This window comes from Electrona antarctica (genome assembly GCF_951216825.1).
Source record: "Electrona antarctica genome assembly, chromosome: 13".
NCBI classification, from domain to species: Eukaryota; Metazoa; Chordata; class Actinopteri; order Myctophiformes; family Myctophidae; genus Electrona; species Electrona antarctica.
Window position 1 is genome coordinate 21065720 of NC_136794.1, and position 17551 is coordinate 21083270.

General features: G+C 44.4%; 1 protein-coding gene across 4 annotated transcripts in view; it reads left to right on the forward strand.

Moving 5' to 3' along the window:
• The window catches only part of myo10l3 (myosin X, like 3), a 91109-nt gene that overhangs the window by 69132 nt on the left and 4426 nt on the right, over nt 1–17551 (forward strand). For 2 of the 4 annotated variants that reach the window (XM_079518279.1, XM_079518281.1), the window contains exons 22-37: nt 622–728; nt 2412–2828; nt 3207–3240; nt 3390–4241; nt 6424–6547; nt 9336–9579; nt 9740–9835; nt 10043–10136; nt 11524–11579; nt 11688–11830; nt 13047–13241; nt 13595–13752; nt 14368–14491; nt 14696–14993; nt 15177–15384; nt 15956–16089. In XM_079518279.1, coding sequence (XP_079374405.1) covers nt 622–728; nt 2412–2828; nt 3207–3240; nt 3390–4241; nt 6424–6547; nt 9336–9579; nt 9740–9835; nt 10043–10136; nt 11524–11579; nt 11688–11830; nt 13047–13241; nt 13595–13752; nt 14368–14491; nt 14696–14993; nt 15177–15384; nt 15956–16089 — 3284 coding nt within the window. The remainder of the gene's footprint in view (nt 1–621; nt 729–2411; nt 2829–3206; nt 3241–3389; nt 4242–6423; nt 6548–9335; nt 9580–9739; nt 9836–10042; nt 10137–11523; nt 11580–11687; nt 11831–13046; nt 13242–13594; nt 13753–14367; nt 14492–14695; nt 14994–15176; nt 15385–15955; nt 16090–17551) is intronic. The other 2 variants (XM_079518280.1, XM_079518282.1) reach the window with 1 other exon arrangement.

The window sequence follows — 17551 nt, forward strand, 5'->3', positions numbered from 1 at the left end:
TTGTGGTTTCAGGTTTTGTGTTTGAACCTTTTGACAAACGAGCCGTGTTTTAGTCAGGGAAGGGTTAACCAAACTCTTCTCTCTGCCTCCTTCCTTCATGAGAGCAGGGAGAGGTGTGGCCTGCTATCTGGACGCCAGCCACCATCCCTCCCCCTCATCCCTCGCTCCCTGCCTGCCTGTATGTGTCTCTGTGCCTGTGCATGTCAGTTGAGCTAGAAGTGCAGCAGCAGCAGCAGCAGTCGAGACAAACTCAGGAGCGGACGCGAGAACACAATGAATCTCTGCATCAGCGGCAGAAGCAGCACTGCGGTCCTGGTGCCAGGTTCCTCTCTCCTCTGCTCTGCAGTCAAGGAGAGTAGCTAGCTGCCTGGCCTCAGCCGAGCCGCATACTAGTGTGCACTGCAGTGAGCCAAGGGCTGCCAACAGCAACAGACAACAGGGGCCCTATAGAGCAGATCACAGCGGGCCCCTCCTACGGACCCTTATCAAGTGGAGGAATTGCTAACCCTATCCCGTTTCCTCCCTTCCCTCCTCTCTCTCTCTCTCTCTCTCTCTCTCTCTCTCTCTCTCTGTCTCTGGCCCTCACTGTCTCTCTTGGCCGTGGCGCTGTGTGGCCCGCAGGTGTTCTTGAAGGAAGCCCTGGAGCAAAGGCTGGAGAAAGAGAGGGAAGAGGTGCGGCGCAGGGCTGGCATGGTGATCCGCGCCCACATCCTCAGCTATGTGGCAAGGTGAGTGGAGGGGGGGGTGCAGTAGGGTGGTTGTGGGGAGGAGGGGCTGAGGGGTTAGGTGAGGAGAGGGGGCTGAGTGACAGCGACAGTTGACAGTGTTTGTTTTGTGACAACGGTGTATGGCATGGTTTGTGTATACCAGGATTTATGTGAGTGTGTGAGTGTATGTAGCCACATGTTTCTGTGCACAGCGGTGTGCACATGCTGCTTGTGTGCTTCTTGTGTACCCATAGGTTTAAAAGGTGTAAAACCATGGGTGACATGTGTTTTAGTACAAGCTCCCAAAATGTTTTGTTTTCAGGAAAGGGGAGAGGAATAGAGATAGCAGGGAAAACAGGTCACACGTTCCAAAAAGTATGGGTTTGTGTGTGTGTGTGTGTGTGTGTGTGTGTGTGTGTGTGTGTGTGTGTGTGTGTGTGTGTGTGTGTGTGTGTGTGTGTGTGTGTGTGTGTGTGTGTGTGTGTGTGTGTGTGTGTGTGTGTGTGTGTGTGTGCGTGCGTGCGAATGCTGCATTATAGATTCTCTGTTAAACTCTAGAATGGGTAACTTGTAAACCAGCTCCTGTCATTCTAAAGTACCAGCCCTGAACTTCTATGGTACCATAATTAAAGCAAGAACTGTCCACTGATTCAATAATGCATGGTATCGATGAAGACAAATGATATTTAAAGGTTACAGACTTTACTGTAAAGGCTTTCATTTGGCTTTTTATGGGCAACATACCTTATATAATCTTACCAAAATCGTTTTCCGCCTGTTTGAACTGAATCATTCCAGGTCATGTCCCTTAGTTGCACTGCCCTTTCATAGACAATATCCTCTTTGTTCATTATCAGACATCCCAATTCATGAAGTCCACAGTACATTTGATCCAATTGTTGGTTTCTCTTAAGGCCCTAGAAGTCAGCCTAGGTTTTTATTTTTTACTTTCCTACAGAGACAGGACATCCATCACTGGTAGTTTAAGAAATCTGCATAGGCAGATCCCCCCCCCCCACTAGGTTCATTCCACCTGCACGGGGCTGTACACAAGGTCACACACACTCCTCTATGGGGCACAGTTGGTAGAGTATAATGGGACTGCTGACAATGCTAAAGGTTAAAGGTTCCAGATCCCTTTGGGGGCCATGCATACTAAAGAGAGGATTTTGCCATAGCTTCTTATATGTAACAAAATCTCTAGTCAAGGTCTGTTCCTGAGGCTGGAGTGAGGCTGTGAAATGGACTGTTGCCTGAGTAGACAAGGCCAAGGGTCAGCAAGTCAGAGCGTTGTGTGTGGTCCTGAGCAAGGCATGCGTGTGCGTGTGTGTGTGTGTGTGTGTGTGTGTGTGTGTGTGTGTGTGTGTGTGTGTGTGTGTGTGTGTGTGTGTGTGTGTGTGTGTGTGTGTGTGTGTGTGTGTGTGTGTGTGTGTGCGCGTGCGTGCGTGCAGCAAGTGGGTGATGAGTCTTAGTCACAGAGTTAAACACAGCTGCCCACGCAGCCACACTGGCACAGCACCAGCTCATCAAGCTCTAAACGTTTCGCAGTTTACAATACACAGTCTACTGTTTATTTTAAAGGAGAATATGCCAGTATGTGAGCCTATTTACGTAGCACAATATAGAATCCACCTTCCACATGAAGTGGCATGCGATCGTCTGAATACACTGATGACTGATGACGTGAATTTGATCCCCTCGCAGGAAGCAGTATAAGAGGACGCTGTCGAGCGTCGTCACCATCCAGAAGAACTACCGCGCTCACTTCTGGAGACGCTCGTTCCTGCACCTGCGTTCAGCCACCCTCACCCTGCAGAGACACTACCGTGGCCGGCTGGCCCGCTCACTCTACCGCCAGCTAAAGGAGGAGAAGAGGAAACGAGAGGAGGAGGAAAGGGGGAGGAGGAGGAGGGAAGAGGAGGAGGAGGTGGAGCGCAGGCGAGTCGAGGAGGAGTCGAGGAGGATAGAGCAGGAGAGGAGATGGCGGGAGGAGGAGGAAGAGAAACGGAGGCTGATGGAAGAGGAGGAACTGAGGAGGAAGATGGAAGAGGAGCTGAGAATCGAGGAGCTGAGAATCGTAAACGAGAGGGAGGAAGAGCAAAGAACAACAAGCAATAAGCGGTATACTTCACTAACTCTTGCCACTCACTAAAACTTGCCATATTCTGTAGTGATGACTAACGTTACTCGTAGCGCAATCTGGGAACCCATTCGGTTTGTTTTAGCCTCAGGGGGCACCACCTGCTTGTTTGTGTAGAAATGGGAACTCAGTTTACCCCATGTGCTTCTGTGTTTATTCCTACTAACAACAACATTACATGTTTAGGGCAGTGGTGCTGATAAATTCTGCTGTTAGTGGAATCTGGAGTCTTGAGAGATTACTTGTGAAGGGGACATTGTGTACTCAGAGAGTTACATTAACATTCAGGATGTTATTTCATTTATATAGCATGCAGTGGTATTTCATGGAAAATGCTTGTCTTGGTATTTTCTTTGTAGGAACTCTCTGGTGGTGAATGGTGCCTGCCAGAAGGTAAGACCATTTTCAACATCTATAAAATGTTCAAATTCCATGTATACATCTCATTGTACACATTGAATTATTGGAGATTAAACTGAAATCAGACCTGGCCTAGTGGCCATGAAGATATACTCATTTTTTTCTGTCCTTCTCCCCCTAAGCAGAGGGAGCTGTCCCGCAGCCCTGGACCGGGCCAATCCTCTGAGGAGGAGAGCCGTCAGATGGATGAGATCCTCCGCCTGGAGAGGGAGATTGAGCGGCTGCAGAAGCAGCAAGATGATGGAGTGTCCCTGCTGGGGGACACGGGACGAGAGGAGCTCCGCCAGGTGCGGGACGCCGAGATCTACCGGCTAGAGAAAGAGGCGTCGCGCGTGGCCACAGAGTTTCTTGACCTCCTGGACTTTGGCGGCCTGGAGCCGTCCCTCTCCAGCGAGGAGAACCTCCATGACCCGATGGAATCCACCGCCCCGCTGGCCGAGGAGGAGGTGGATGAGGGTTTCCACGCAGAGGATGAATGCATCCCTCTGCCAGCATTGCCTCCCTCAGCCCCATTGCCCGTAGACCGGGAAATATTCCAAAATATTCCCTCTCCAACGCCTGCCTTCACGGAAGGGCGAGTTGCCCCTCCCGCCTATCCCTCGTCCGCCTGTGCTCCGGCAAAGGTCTCCCCGGTCATGTTGAATGGACCTATGCACACTCCTATGCCTAACCACACCTCTACTCCCCCCTCCATTTGCCAAGTTCCTATTCCTCCCTCTCCCGTCCTCAATGGAGACAGTCATCCGGACCTGAGGGCCAGCAGGGGATCTGATGTCGAGCCTGTGAGTGAAGAGCCGCCATACAGCCTTGTACCAGACACGGTGGAGTCAGACTATGACCAGGATGAGTACGAGGAGGCGCAGGGGAGCTCGGGGGCCAGCACCAACGACGGCCATGCCACGGATGACGAGGTTTTGAGGAAATCGTCCTGCACCCAGAACAGTCTGGACTCATTCAGAGGCAGCTCTGACTCGGTGAGATTTGTGGAATCGATTAGAACCGATTAGAATTTCAATCACTAACAAAATCTCAGAAGTCACCAGTCAATCCATTTACTCTGGATTGAGTTGGATGTAATATTCTATGAATGGAAACCGCATGGAAAGTTGGAAACCTTTTCTTACTACTTTTTAGTGGTGCTCAGTGTTTGCATTCTCCACAATTGTCCACTTGTCAGTCTGACTTCAGTTGTGGTTTAGACACATAAGTCTGACACACTCCTCAATTTCCTCTGGACATATTAGCCTAATGCACATTCATTACATAAACACCTCTTGACACCATATGCAGCACACACGCACATTTGCGCACGGTGAAGCTTTACTTTCCCCTTAACTCGTAGCGACACTCGGCTCATGTTGGAATCAGTGGAATACTGTAGCAATGATTTTGTTGGCTCTGCCGGCGTGCATGTGAATCTGTTCCCAGATACTGCCAGTCAAGCAGGGAGCTTGGTCCAAACACTGTCAGTTCAGCAAAATGACAGAGTGCGTGAGTTTGTGAGTTTGTGCGTGCGACGTGCGTGCGTGCGTGCGTTTGTGCGTGCGTGCGTGTGTATGCGTTTCTTTGAAGATTAGTCTGGCTCTGAGTCAAAAAGAAAGTGTGATGACCTAGGAGAGGCTGTCAGGAGTGGAGGTGGTGGTAGACAGTTTCAGGGCACTGATGAACTGTAAGTAGTGAGTGCGGGAGTTACAGAATGAAGTTGTTGACTCCCTTGACAGGAAGCAAATTTACTTGTTCAATCTTGACATGCACTCCTTGATGGCTCAACAGTGAGTGATAGTTTTGGAAATAAACATACTCTTGCACAAAAAGGAAAGCAATCTCAGCACTAAGCAGTCACAACAGAAATGGATCCATCTCATCGGCGGCCATATTCACACAGCGGCCATTTTACCCTTACATCAGAGTCAGGAGATATGGGGTGGGTATTCCCACGTATGACATCGGAGCAAAATGTCCTCTGTGTGAAGATGGCCGATAATACTACATAATTTCTCATGAAATACTTTAATTCAGGGGTGTGCAGCTTTGATGATGGAGATGGCCACTATATTTTCACACTCACTCCAGAGGGCCACTATATTTCCACACTCACTCCAGAGGGCCACTATATTTTCACACTCACTCCAGATGGCCACTATATTTCCACACTCACTCCAGAGGGCCACTATATTTCCACACTCACTCCAGAGGGCCACTATATTTTCACACTCACTCCAGAGGGCCACTATATTTCCACACTCACTCCAGAGGGCCACTATATTTCCACACTCACTCCAGAGGGCCACTATATTTCCACACTCACTCCAGAGGGCCACTATATTTCAACACTCACTCCAGAGGGCCACTATATTTCCACACTCACTCCAGAGGGCCACTATATTTCCACACTCACTCAACAGGGCCACTATATTTCAACACTCACCCCAGAGGGCCACTATATTTCCACACTCACTGAGGGACACTATATTTCCACACTATTTCCACACTCACTGAGGGACACTATATTTCCACACTCACTCCAGAGGGCCACATTGCATACACCTCTTATCGCTGTATTTTTTATCTTTCGTAAATTCATGTAAAACATAGCAGATCTACAAGCTCAAAACGAGCTAGTAGATCTGCTATTTTTGCTATTTTTTTAATTGGAATCCTGAATTATTATTTTTCGCTATTTTTTAATTCAAACGGGTATCTTTGAAAAACAAAGAAAGGGTCCCGCACACTGTCAGACACTTTCGACGTTTCGGTCGATTAGACCTTCATCAGGACAGACAATTGTCGATTGTCTGTCCTGATGAAGGTCAAATCGACCGAAACGTCGACCCAATAAAGAGCAACATTTTGGCAAGTGTCTGACAGTGTGCGGGACCCTTTCTTTGTTTTTCAAAGATACCTTTTTTAAGTATGCTCTATTGCCCTACGCACCTGTCACTAGCCTTCTGAGGTGTGCATCTGCCTTTTGCTAAAAAAGCTATTTTTGAATTAGACATAAAAAGGACAACGATATTTGAATACTAGTACAATACTACTAATATAGTAATTAAGTAATTAAAGCAGGTCATGTTTGGAATTTTAACAGCTGGAATCAATAATATATCAGTATTCCATGTATGCTTTAATTAACTGTGAAAAATATCGACCTCCCAGTTCATTGACAGTGAGGAGGAGAACGACGGTTACGTGGACACGGACGAGGAGGTGTCCAACGGGAGGGTCAACATGCTGAACGGCAGCGGGCCACCATACTTCCACAGCTACCTCTACATGAAGGGTGAGTCAGTGGGCCTCCATACTTCCACAGCTACCTTTACATGAAGGGTGAGTCAGTGGGCCTCCATACTTCCACAGCTACCTCTACATGAAGGGTGAGTCAGCGGGCCTCCATACTTCCACAGCTACTTCTACATAATAATCCTACTATAAATGTGCCACGTCTCTGCGTGTCTGCGTGCGTGTGTGCGTGCGTGCACGGTTGTAATGCACGTAACTCGAGAACCGTTCGCCCCACCGACTTCACATTCGACACACGCGTTCCAACTTCCACACCACCACAGGGAGTGCAGTGTCCCCTGCAGGGAGTCGGTCGGACCCACGGTTCTCCAGAACCACCACAAAAGGCTCTGCTCTGGCTCTGCCAGTGGGCCTAATCAGCCTAAGTCCCCTCACCTGTGAAATTCCCAGCCTCTGTCTCAGCCAATTGATTGCCATGGCAACCCCACACCTGCAAATTGATTACTTAACCACTACACTTTTCACAGTCAGTTTGCACTCTTTGGGCACAGGCAGACAAGACAGATACAGATATCTCCATATACAGTATGGGCACAAAAGGGACACAGACAGATAGTTAAAACGGGTGCTATGACAAGTTGACAACGGGTATTATAGGTTCCCAAGTTGCATTATTCTCAAGTAGGCCGGTGGCCGACGGGCACGTACAGGTCTAGTAATAATAATAATACAACTTTATTTGTATAGCACCTTTCATGACATGAAATGCAGCTCAAAGTGCTTTTCAGAGCGATGGAAAAAAAGAAAAGCAAGGCAGAAAACAACATTAAAATAATAGCAGTAATTTAATACAGTGAGGACATGAATAACAACAAAGAATTTAAAAGATCAACTAAAAGCAAGAGTGTAGAAGTACGTCTTGAGCTGTGCTTTAACCCATTCTGGGCAGGAACCCCTTTTGGTGTTAGCATTATGTTATGCTTTAGCTATTGAAAAATAGCAGATCTACAAGCTCATAGCGCGCCACCGAGTGGCGCGCTACGAGCTTGTAGGTCTGCTATTTTTTTCCCCAGAAAACTGTCAGGATGTAGAAGACATTTTTAGAATCTGATCTCAGGTCAAAATGGATTAAGAATGTCCAGAGGCTGCCTGTGGAAGGTATCGTGGGAGTTGGGAGACTCACATGAAGGGCGAGTCGCTTTGCCAAGTGGTGTAAAGCAGTAACTAAGTACATTTACTTACGTACTGTGCCTAAGTACAATTTTGAGGTCTTTGTACTTTTCTCGAGTATTTCCAATTTCCAATACTTTTACTTCTAATCTTCTATGCTCCACTACATCTCAAATCCAAATATTGCACTACTAGTTACTTTGTAGCTTTTGTTTATTAATACAAAACATGCATTACTCACTTCTGCCCTATATATATTTTGGCTATTTTCAAAAGATTTGTATACATTTGAAGTTGTGAAATGGGACATTTATACTTTGGTACTTTAAGTACATTTTGATACCAATACTTTAGTACTTTTACTCAAGTAACTTTAGCTTACCATACTTTTACATGTAATGGATAGTAGTAGTAGTAGTAGTAGTAGTAATAGTTCTACATTGGGCCTGGGCCATGGCTCAGTGGTCCAGGCACCTTGGCTGGCAATCCAGTCTGGCAGTGTGCCGCGGGTTCGACTCCCGATCCCGACGGCCTTTACTGCATGTCTTCCCCCCCATCTCTCTCCCCATTTCCTGTCAGCCTACTGTCTGTCCCTCCATAAAAAAATAAAATAAAGGCGAAAGCCACAAAAAACAACAACATTGAAATGGTTCTACATTGCAGAATTGATACTTTTACTCAAGTACGAAGTACTTTTTCCACCACTGCGCTTTGCCAAGTCACTGCCCAGCAGGCATGCACATGATTCATGCACAGCTGAACACGGCAGGGCGTCCGTCCACTCCACTCTACAATGCTCAGTGTTTATTTAACCACGTCAACCCTTATATAACGTCCCTGTTCTGGGACCAACGTTCAGCGAAAATAACTCATCTACGAGCTGATGCTGTGAGCTTGTAGATCGGCTATTTTTGAGAAAATAAATATAGGGTTTAATAAAGGACCACTTCACCACATTTCAACCTACTAATGTTCATGATACAATGCCACAATTTCTGTGTAGGATTTCTGAACTGCCCACAGCCCTCCCATGAGACACAGACCGAGTAGAAAGAATTTGTGGCATTTTATCATGAACATTAGTGAGGACCAAATATATGAAGGTAGGTTGAAAAGTGGTGAAGTGGTCCGTTAAGTGTTTTATTACATTTTTTAAGGATTTCATTTTAGGTTGTCAACAGTGATCTTTCTGCCCTAAAAACTTTGTTATTAGAGAAATTAAGATGAGTGTTATTATTATTATAATTTTTGACAGGGGGGTGAGGGCATTCAAACTCAAAGTGGCTAAATATGTATTTTTTTTTACAAAATGCTACGGTGATTTCTTTACTTTTGTTTACTGTAGTCCTACTAGACCCCCGGAAATTACATCTGGCCACAAAAGATCACGGGATTCACATTCAATAGATCCCGTGATCTTTTGTGGCCACATGTCATTTCCTGGGGGAGAAGAAGAAGAAGACATATTTAGCCACTTGTTCAAATGCCCCCCCCCCCCCCCCCCCCCCCCCCAACCTTTGTATTCCGGTCCCCCCCCAACCTTTGTATTCTGGTAGTACCCAACTAAATAGGACAACTAATTCTGATACTCCTTTTTTGTAATCTTTTCTCTTTCCCCCGTCCCTCTGTCCTGTCCTCCCTTCCATCCCTCCACTCAGGTGGCTTGATGATCCCTTGGCGTCGCCGCTGGTGCGTACTGAAGGACGACACCTTCATGTGGTTCAGGGCCAAGCAGGACTCTGTGAAATCCGGCTGGCTGTACAAGAAAGGAGGAGGCATGTCCACCTTGTCGCGTCGCAACTGGAAGATGCGCTGGTTTGTCTTGCGGGAGAACAAGCTCATGTACTTTGAGAACGACAGCGAAGAGAAGCTGAAGGGGACGATTGACATCCGTTCGGCCAAGTAAGAGCCTACGCCTCCCACTTGTGAATAACGCCAAAATCGGTGTTCTTGTTCAACCGCTCCTTTTGTTGAATTCACATTATATTTATTTTGAATTGCTGAATTATGTTCACACGCTATAATATTACTAAAATATGGTTTTCTCTTTTATTACCTGCAGACAGATAGTGGATAACCATGAGAAGGAGAACGCACTGAACGTTGTTACTGAGGAAAGGACCTACCACATCTATGCTGAGTCCCCAGAGGATGCCAGGTACAAATCTAATGCTAGACCAACGACTGTAGGATAGACTTATTTTGGTTGGCATGTGAGCAGTTGTCTTTGTCATGGCCTCGACATAGACATAATGCATAGAAATCAAGTTCCCTCATGTGGTCACCCAGGGAACTGCATTGTGTCTTCCTCTTATTCACCGATTTCTCCCCGTTTTCTTTCTGAACTCTCTCTGACCCTTTCCAGTGGTTGGTTCAATGTGCTGAGTCGAGTCCACAGCGCCAGCCCAGAGCAGCTAATGGAGATGCACCATGAACAGGCCAACCCAAAGAATGCAGTGGTTAGTTTCTATTTTACCTCATTACTGCATGGGCCCCAGCCACATATTCCTTTTCAGCTTTAATAATAATAATACAAAAAAAGCATACAACTGTAGAATGATGAACAGCCCTGGGTCAAGCCGTTTTTATGAGACTTCTTGAGTATTCATTTAAACCTGCTTAGAGCGCCAGATGGGTGGGGATAAGAGTTCCAGATGGGTGGGGATAACTGCTTTGGGACGATTCAAACTACTGAGCATCTAAATGGCCATAGTAAACCAGGGTTATAACTGATCTAAAAGGGAATGTTTTTTAGCGGTCTAGGCTTAGATTAGACGTTGAAACAACGTTGGTCCATATATAGATGCTTAAAATAACAGCTAATCAATGTCTTAGCTAAGCCTAGACTGCAGAACAACGTTCACTTTTCGACCAGTTATAACCCGGTTTTAGACGGATATCTAATAGCTGACTATTGCTCAGTGGGGTTTACACTCCATAACAACAATCGAATCATGTGGATCTCAGGATCGTCGTTGTGTCTCAAATGTGGATCTCGGACTTCATATGACGAGCCTGTGATGTCAGTCAGTCAGTCGTCTATGATGACATATCCTTGACATATGACTCCATTTTGGGCAAGGTTACAGCCCGATGAGAGCCCAATGGACTTCCATTAGAACAAGACTTTATATTGGATATCAAAGGGGCTCACACACACACACACACACACACACACACACACACACACACACACACCCTCTTGTAGATGGCGAGACCCCACAGAGCAACGCTGTAAAGATATAATTAGAGACCGTGTCCTATGATGCTCAGCACATTCTGGCCTAACCATGTTGCTCAACGAGGGACAACCATCTAACGTGTGATTGGCTTGAAAAGAACCATGAAAAGTATATTTAGATTAAGACAACTAGTCCTTACCCGTTCAAATATATGAACACCAAATGATGTACAGTGTGGGTCACCCCTGTGATCATGTTGTAACAAACCCGCATTTGATTAAAATTTGGGGTGGATTGGACATTCCGTTTGTGATTTGTGACATTTTTTGTGAAATAGGCCCCTCCCACTAACTTTGGAAGCCGATTATGGCAATTAAAAATACTTGAATGGGAGTCTTCGATCTTCCCATTATAACTCAATGTGAAAAACGAATTCACTAATAAATTTAATAAACAGCGTGCAATTTGTTAAATTGAAAAAAGGGCTTTGAGACCCCCTGCATAACGGAATGGTCAATTCCTGTGTGCAACGTCAGATCAAGTGGTCAAGGCAGTTAGGAGCAAAGCGGGGTAAAGCAGGGTAAGACAGACAGACAGACATGTTAGATATTAACCCACGGGTCTATTGATGTTATAAGACTTAAGAAATCCTGTGTTTCTTCAGGGCACACTGGATGTTGGCCTGATTGATTCTGTCTGTGCATCGGATAACCCTGACAGGTGAGAAATGGCCCACAGGTTTAACTCTTATCTGATGAATACATGTCATAGCAGGAACCAGAGACTGCATTTTTAACAGGCATAATCAACAGCGCTTTATTTTACCAGACCCAACTCATTTGTCATCATTACTGCCAACCGGGTGATCCATTGCAACGCAGACATGCCTGAGGAGATGCACCACTGGATTGGCCTGCTGCAGAAACCTAAAGGAGATTCCAGGATTGATGGGCAGGAGTTCCTTGTGAGGGGTCAGTCCACAGCGAAACTATTCTTTACTCCATGGAGTATAGAGTGAAAATAGTAAAAATGAATGCTCTACAAGCTCGGTTATTTTTTATGATTTTATTTACAACAATGAAATGCCCCAACAGTATTAAATGGTAAATGGTGCATTTAGCCTATTATCCAAAGCACTTTACATAGATTGTGCTCCCCCTGGTGGCCACCACTTTGAAAAGCAGTGTCTTACAGCAGGAGTGCTTAAAGTGGCACAACACCCTAAACTGATTTTGTTTGTTTGTTTTCCACTTCAGATGAAAAACTACAGCAGATTAAAAACATGGCAGACTAGTAAACAACACAGCTGCACCAAACAAATTAATGAGTGTGTCCACCGCCAAGGGCATGCCAATATGCAAGCATCATAGACAGTATAGACTAATGTGCCCCTAGTGTGCCCCTTCAATCTTGATTCTCTTCTGAGTACTGACTGAAGCCCTTCTGTCTCAAAGGACCAACTGAAGTAACCCTTATTCCTATCAATAGGAATACATGTTTTAATTGCCGTTTTGAACAGTTAGGTTAGAAACGTAGTGAACAATTCTGTTTCACTTTAGATGCGTCTAAAGTGAAACAGAGTTGTAATTGTTCACTACGTTTCTAGGTCTCACGATTTTAAAAGTCATTACCACCACATATAATGTACAATGTATATATTTGTATGTAATCCTATTTTCTTCACACATTTTCAAACCCCTTGCGGTACTGTTAAGTAACACCTAGGGGCTCACAAACCCCTGGTTGAGAGCCCCTGTCTTACATCAGCGTTGCCTGGTAGCGCAGGAGCTAGTTAATGCACTGACCACACACATGAGGACCTGTCTTTGAATCTGACTCCTGTCATGTCTTGCATGTTTCCCCTCTCTCTCTGCCCTGTCTCTCTACACATGTTTCTGTCTCTCTACTCATGTCTCTCTAAAAAATGGCAAACATTTATCTTAAAAGAAAAAGAGGATACAATAGCTTATTAGACCCTTTTACACTCTTAAGGTCCTTGCAGACTGGACACATTTTGCTGAAAAATGGGACCTTTAGAGCTAAATTAACGGCCTGGATCTTACTGTGTAGACATGGGAATAAGTAGTTAGTAATGTTTGTTTTGTTTGAGATATGGAAAACATCTTCTAAGATTACATATGTTTTTGTAATATGTCTGGGTGGTTATTTGTTCTCCACCTTTCTTAGGCTGGCTACATAAAGAGATCAAGTCAGGAGCCAAGATCACGTCTCTGAAGTTGAAGAAGCGGTGGTTTGTCCTAACCACTAATTCGCTAGACTATTATAAGTCGTCAGAGCGCAGTTCCTGTAAGCTAGGAACCCTGGTCCTCAACAGCCTCTGCTCTGTGGTTCAGCCAGATGAAAAGATCTTCAAGGACACTGGTCAGTTCAAACATCAATGTCTCATCCTACCTTGAGCTCTTGAATTATTCTTGTTTGTGAACATCCTTGAGTGTTTGAGTTGAACATGGTTTGTATAATATCTGTTGAGGGAAACTGTAGGACTATTGCATGGATGAATTTCACGGATGTGTATGTTAGATACCCAAAGATTACTTCTGAAGTGAACGAAAATGTTGCTTTTCTTTAACAACTTTCAACCTGGCATCCCTATTATGGGCGAATGTTTTCTTTTTGTGGATCAGCTACTTTTGCACAACATCATTGCTACAATAGCGGATAAAACTATCTATTTTGAAGTGTACTGTTGTTTACTTTTTGTATTGTGCACCTAGGTTACTGGAATATAATAATCCATGGGCGTAAACACTCATATCGTCTCTACACCAAAATGTTAAATGAAGCCATGAGGTGGGCATCTGCCATACAAGGGGCTATTGACAGCAAGGTTCCCATCGAAACTCCCACCCAGCAACTCATCAGGGACATCAAGGTATAAGAGAAATTACTTTGCAAGCACATTCTTCACTGTGACTGTATCATGTTTATTGTTTATTATTTATTTTGGACTGAGTTTAGTACTGTAGCCATAATATTGAGGAGACAGTTAATCTTCTGCCTGTTCGGATTTTATGCTTTATTCTAATATTTATATTTATATATTGTACTGTGGTAATAATAAGATTGTGCCACTGTGGGCATTGATTTAACAAATATTTTCAGCATACATTACATATATTTAATAATGTATATTTATTAAAAAAGAAAAAGAATAAATATATATATATATGACATTAATATTGACTTCAGAATAACACAAATTCATTTCTCTGCCATGCAAGCCTTTACCAGGGACACACACAGTAGTAAAGTGAGGTACTTGAGAGTTGCTATGGGGTGCTATTCTTTTATAATCTTTGTTTATTTTCTCAGCATGTTTTCTTCACACTCAGCTGGTTTCTGAAGTTGCTGCAGTGATATCTGTCTTTGAATGTATATCTGTGTCACACTTTAATCGATGTTACCTACAGTACGTGTTTAAACAAAATGCTCCAGTCGTAGATGCATGTCTTTACTCTGGGTTTAATGTGGTGTTCCGTCTGTCCAGGAGAGCAGTCTGAATGTGGAGGCTGTGGAGCAGACATACTGGAGGAACCCCATCCTGAGATACACCCAGCATCCTTTGCACTCGCCTCTACTACCTCTGCCATACGGAGATGTCAGTGTCCACTGTGAGTGTCTTGGCTTTGCAGCTACAATACTATACCCAAGCTATTGCTGTTGTTTTTATTACAGGATCGGACAAAATAGAGGTACCGACTGAGGCACCTTATCTCGTTAGCTGGCAAAAAGACTTCAAATGCAAAATTGTCTTTGTTGGTTCTACTGCCTCTCTCTCTTCCTCTGACCACATCTCGTTCTCTTTACTCTGTCAGTGCAAAAGGAGAAGGGCTATGCCAGCCTGCAGGATGAGGCTGTGAAGATCTTCAACTCGCTGCAGGAGATGGAGGCAGTGTCAGACCCGGTGCCAATAATCCAGGGTATCCTGCAGACCTGCCAAGACCTGAAGCCACTGAGAGACGAGGTCTACTGTCAGCTGATCAAACAGAGCAATCACGTCCCTCAGCCCAACAGTCCGTCTAACCGTTCCCACTGGCACCTCCTCACCTGCATGAGCTGCACCTTCCTACCCAGCAGAGGCATTTTGCGCTACCTCAAATTTCACCTCAAAAGGTATTTAACACTCTCATTGCCTTATTGTTACAATCAGAACTTAATCTATACTTCCGCAATTCACCTTTTCCATTCCAAGATAAAATACCTGTGGACTCTTGATGCATGTTTGCTATCCACATAACAGTTTGTTTATGTGGAGCGTCGTTGGTAAACTCTTTTTACCAATGGATGTTTCCAAAGGATTAAGGAGCTGTACCCTGGCACAGAGATCGAGATGTTCGCCCACTTCATTGGTGAGTCTCTGAAGAAGACCAAGACCAGGGAGTATGTTCCCTGTCAGGAGGAAATTGTGGCACTGCTTACCAGACAGGAAATGACCACAACAGTCTACTGCCATGGAGGAGGCTCATGCAAGATCTCCATCAACTCACACACCACTGCAGGAGAGGTAGGCAGGCTATATAGTCATTGCCAAAATATTGATAATGGTGCACTTCTACAAGATTGTATAAGTGTTTCTGGTTGGGGTTCTGTATTTCTCAGTTTGGCGCAAGGTTATAATAGTTATAAAGGTCATTATAGTTTAGTTTTAGTTCGTTTTAGAGCGGTTTTGCTAGTTTTTATTAGTTTTTGTGACGCTTAGTTTTAGTTTTTTCTGCCCTTTTTAATCCTGCACCTGACAAATAAGTCAGGTTTGTTATTGAAAAGGGCCAGAGTAATATTAGAGTAGTATTGTGTAATAAAAAATCAACAAAAGATAGCATTTAAAAAAAGAATATTCAGTTACAGATTAAGTTTATAAATTACTTTTCTTTTCCTTTTCTAGTTTTTAGTTCAGTTAACGAAAATGTTTTTTTTAATTTTAGTTTTAGTTTTTTCGTTAGTTTTTTGTTAACTAATAATAACCTACTTTGTCGTGCACCTAAAATACCACCAGACATTTTGTTTCTGCACATGAACGGTAAATCCTATGAGGTGAAAATGTTGTGGTGATTGACAGCCTTCTGCACTTTGTCCAGGTGGTGGAGAAGCTCATTCGAGGCCTGGCCATGGAGGACAGCAGGAACATGTTTGCACTGTTTGAACATAACACAATCGACAGAGCTGTTGAGAGCAGGGTTATCGTGGCTGATGTTCTGGCCAAATTTGAGAGGTATGTGATACATACTGTGTTGACCTCATGGGGTACATTAACTTCCTTTTGTCCTATTAAAATTGAGAAATGGGAGGGCCGGCCGGGTGGGCAGACAGGCAGACCTCTGACATAAACATAAAAAACCCCGATAGGAGGGTATGTAAGCGTATGTCGGGATTAGAATGGCATTATTGGTAGTTGATGGTGATGTAGCTAGGGTACGTTTCAAAGTTGGTATATGGTCATTAGCATGTCTAAAGCATGTCTCAGGTAAAGAGATGCTACAGTAAGTTTGTAGAAGTCAGCAGTACTTGCGCGCTCTGCTTGCGCACAAGTTTTGTGTATTAGAGTTTTAGACACACAAACACAAAAGTAGACATCAAATAATCAGACAAACTTCTTTACTGCGCTGCCTGCAGTTGCGAAACTAAAAACAGAACACCACAGAAGCAGTAGCCTACTGGAGCCATAATGCTGTGCTGCTTACCGTGTATGAGAACGTGCGTTCAGGTAAACAGTTAAACCTTTTGTTATGCAAAGCAGTAGCTCCATTTGATTTGGGCATGGTACTTGACACGGCGTGAAAATAGGAGGCCCGCCCACCGCCAGTAAATAGATCACTGGGTACTTGGCGTGTCTTGGAAAGTCTGGTGAACCGAGATTAGGTGTGTCGCCATCTTCTCTTGAATCTAGGGGGACGTGTTCTAGCATGCACGCACGTGCACCGTTCCACGTTTCGATACCACGGTGTAGTACTGCGTTCTACGAGCTTGACACCACTGGACGTAGGTGTGAGGAACAGCTCAACTTTGACTTGTAGCGTGCCACACAGCGAGTATCGAGCAGCACTTTGTAGCTTCATGTCGCTAGCTTGCATTGATAATGACTTGCAGCCTGTTGGTTTGTTTCTGCTGGTGCGAAGTTCTGTGAACACAGCATGACCATCACAAGGGCTTACAGCTTCAAGGTGCTGTTTATTTAAAAGCAAGGTCTCATGTCACTATTCTGGGAAAGCATACCAAAAATGCACAAAAACACTACCCCCTACACACCAGATGGTCATCACAGTTTTAGCTTTTTAGGGGGCTACTGTATATCCACTACTGCCAGAACAAAATACATAATTGACTTGGAGAAGATTTTGGTAATTCTTTGTTTAGCAGGCCTCTCATACATTTTAATTTGCAAGAGAAAACTAACTTATATCCAATCTAATCAAATTTCATCAGTGGGGAGGATCAATATATTTTACACAAAAAATATATATGAGTGAACTCATTTTGCATGTCAGAACTGTGCTGCTGTCAAAATGAAATAGCACCCCAGGGCCTTTTGGAACCATTTCACTCTATACCTTATTTGGCTGTATCACTGCACAATCACACCTTGCTATTTTGAAGATCAGCTACCAACAAAGGGAGAATAAAAGCACATCACTCAAAACAAATAATGCGCAGCTGACCAATTTGTTACCCTGTAT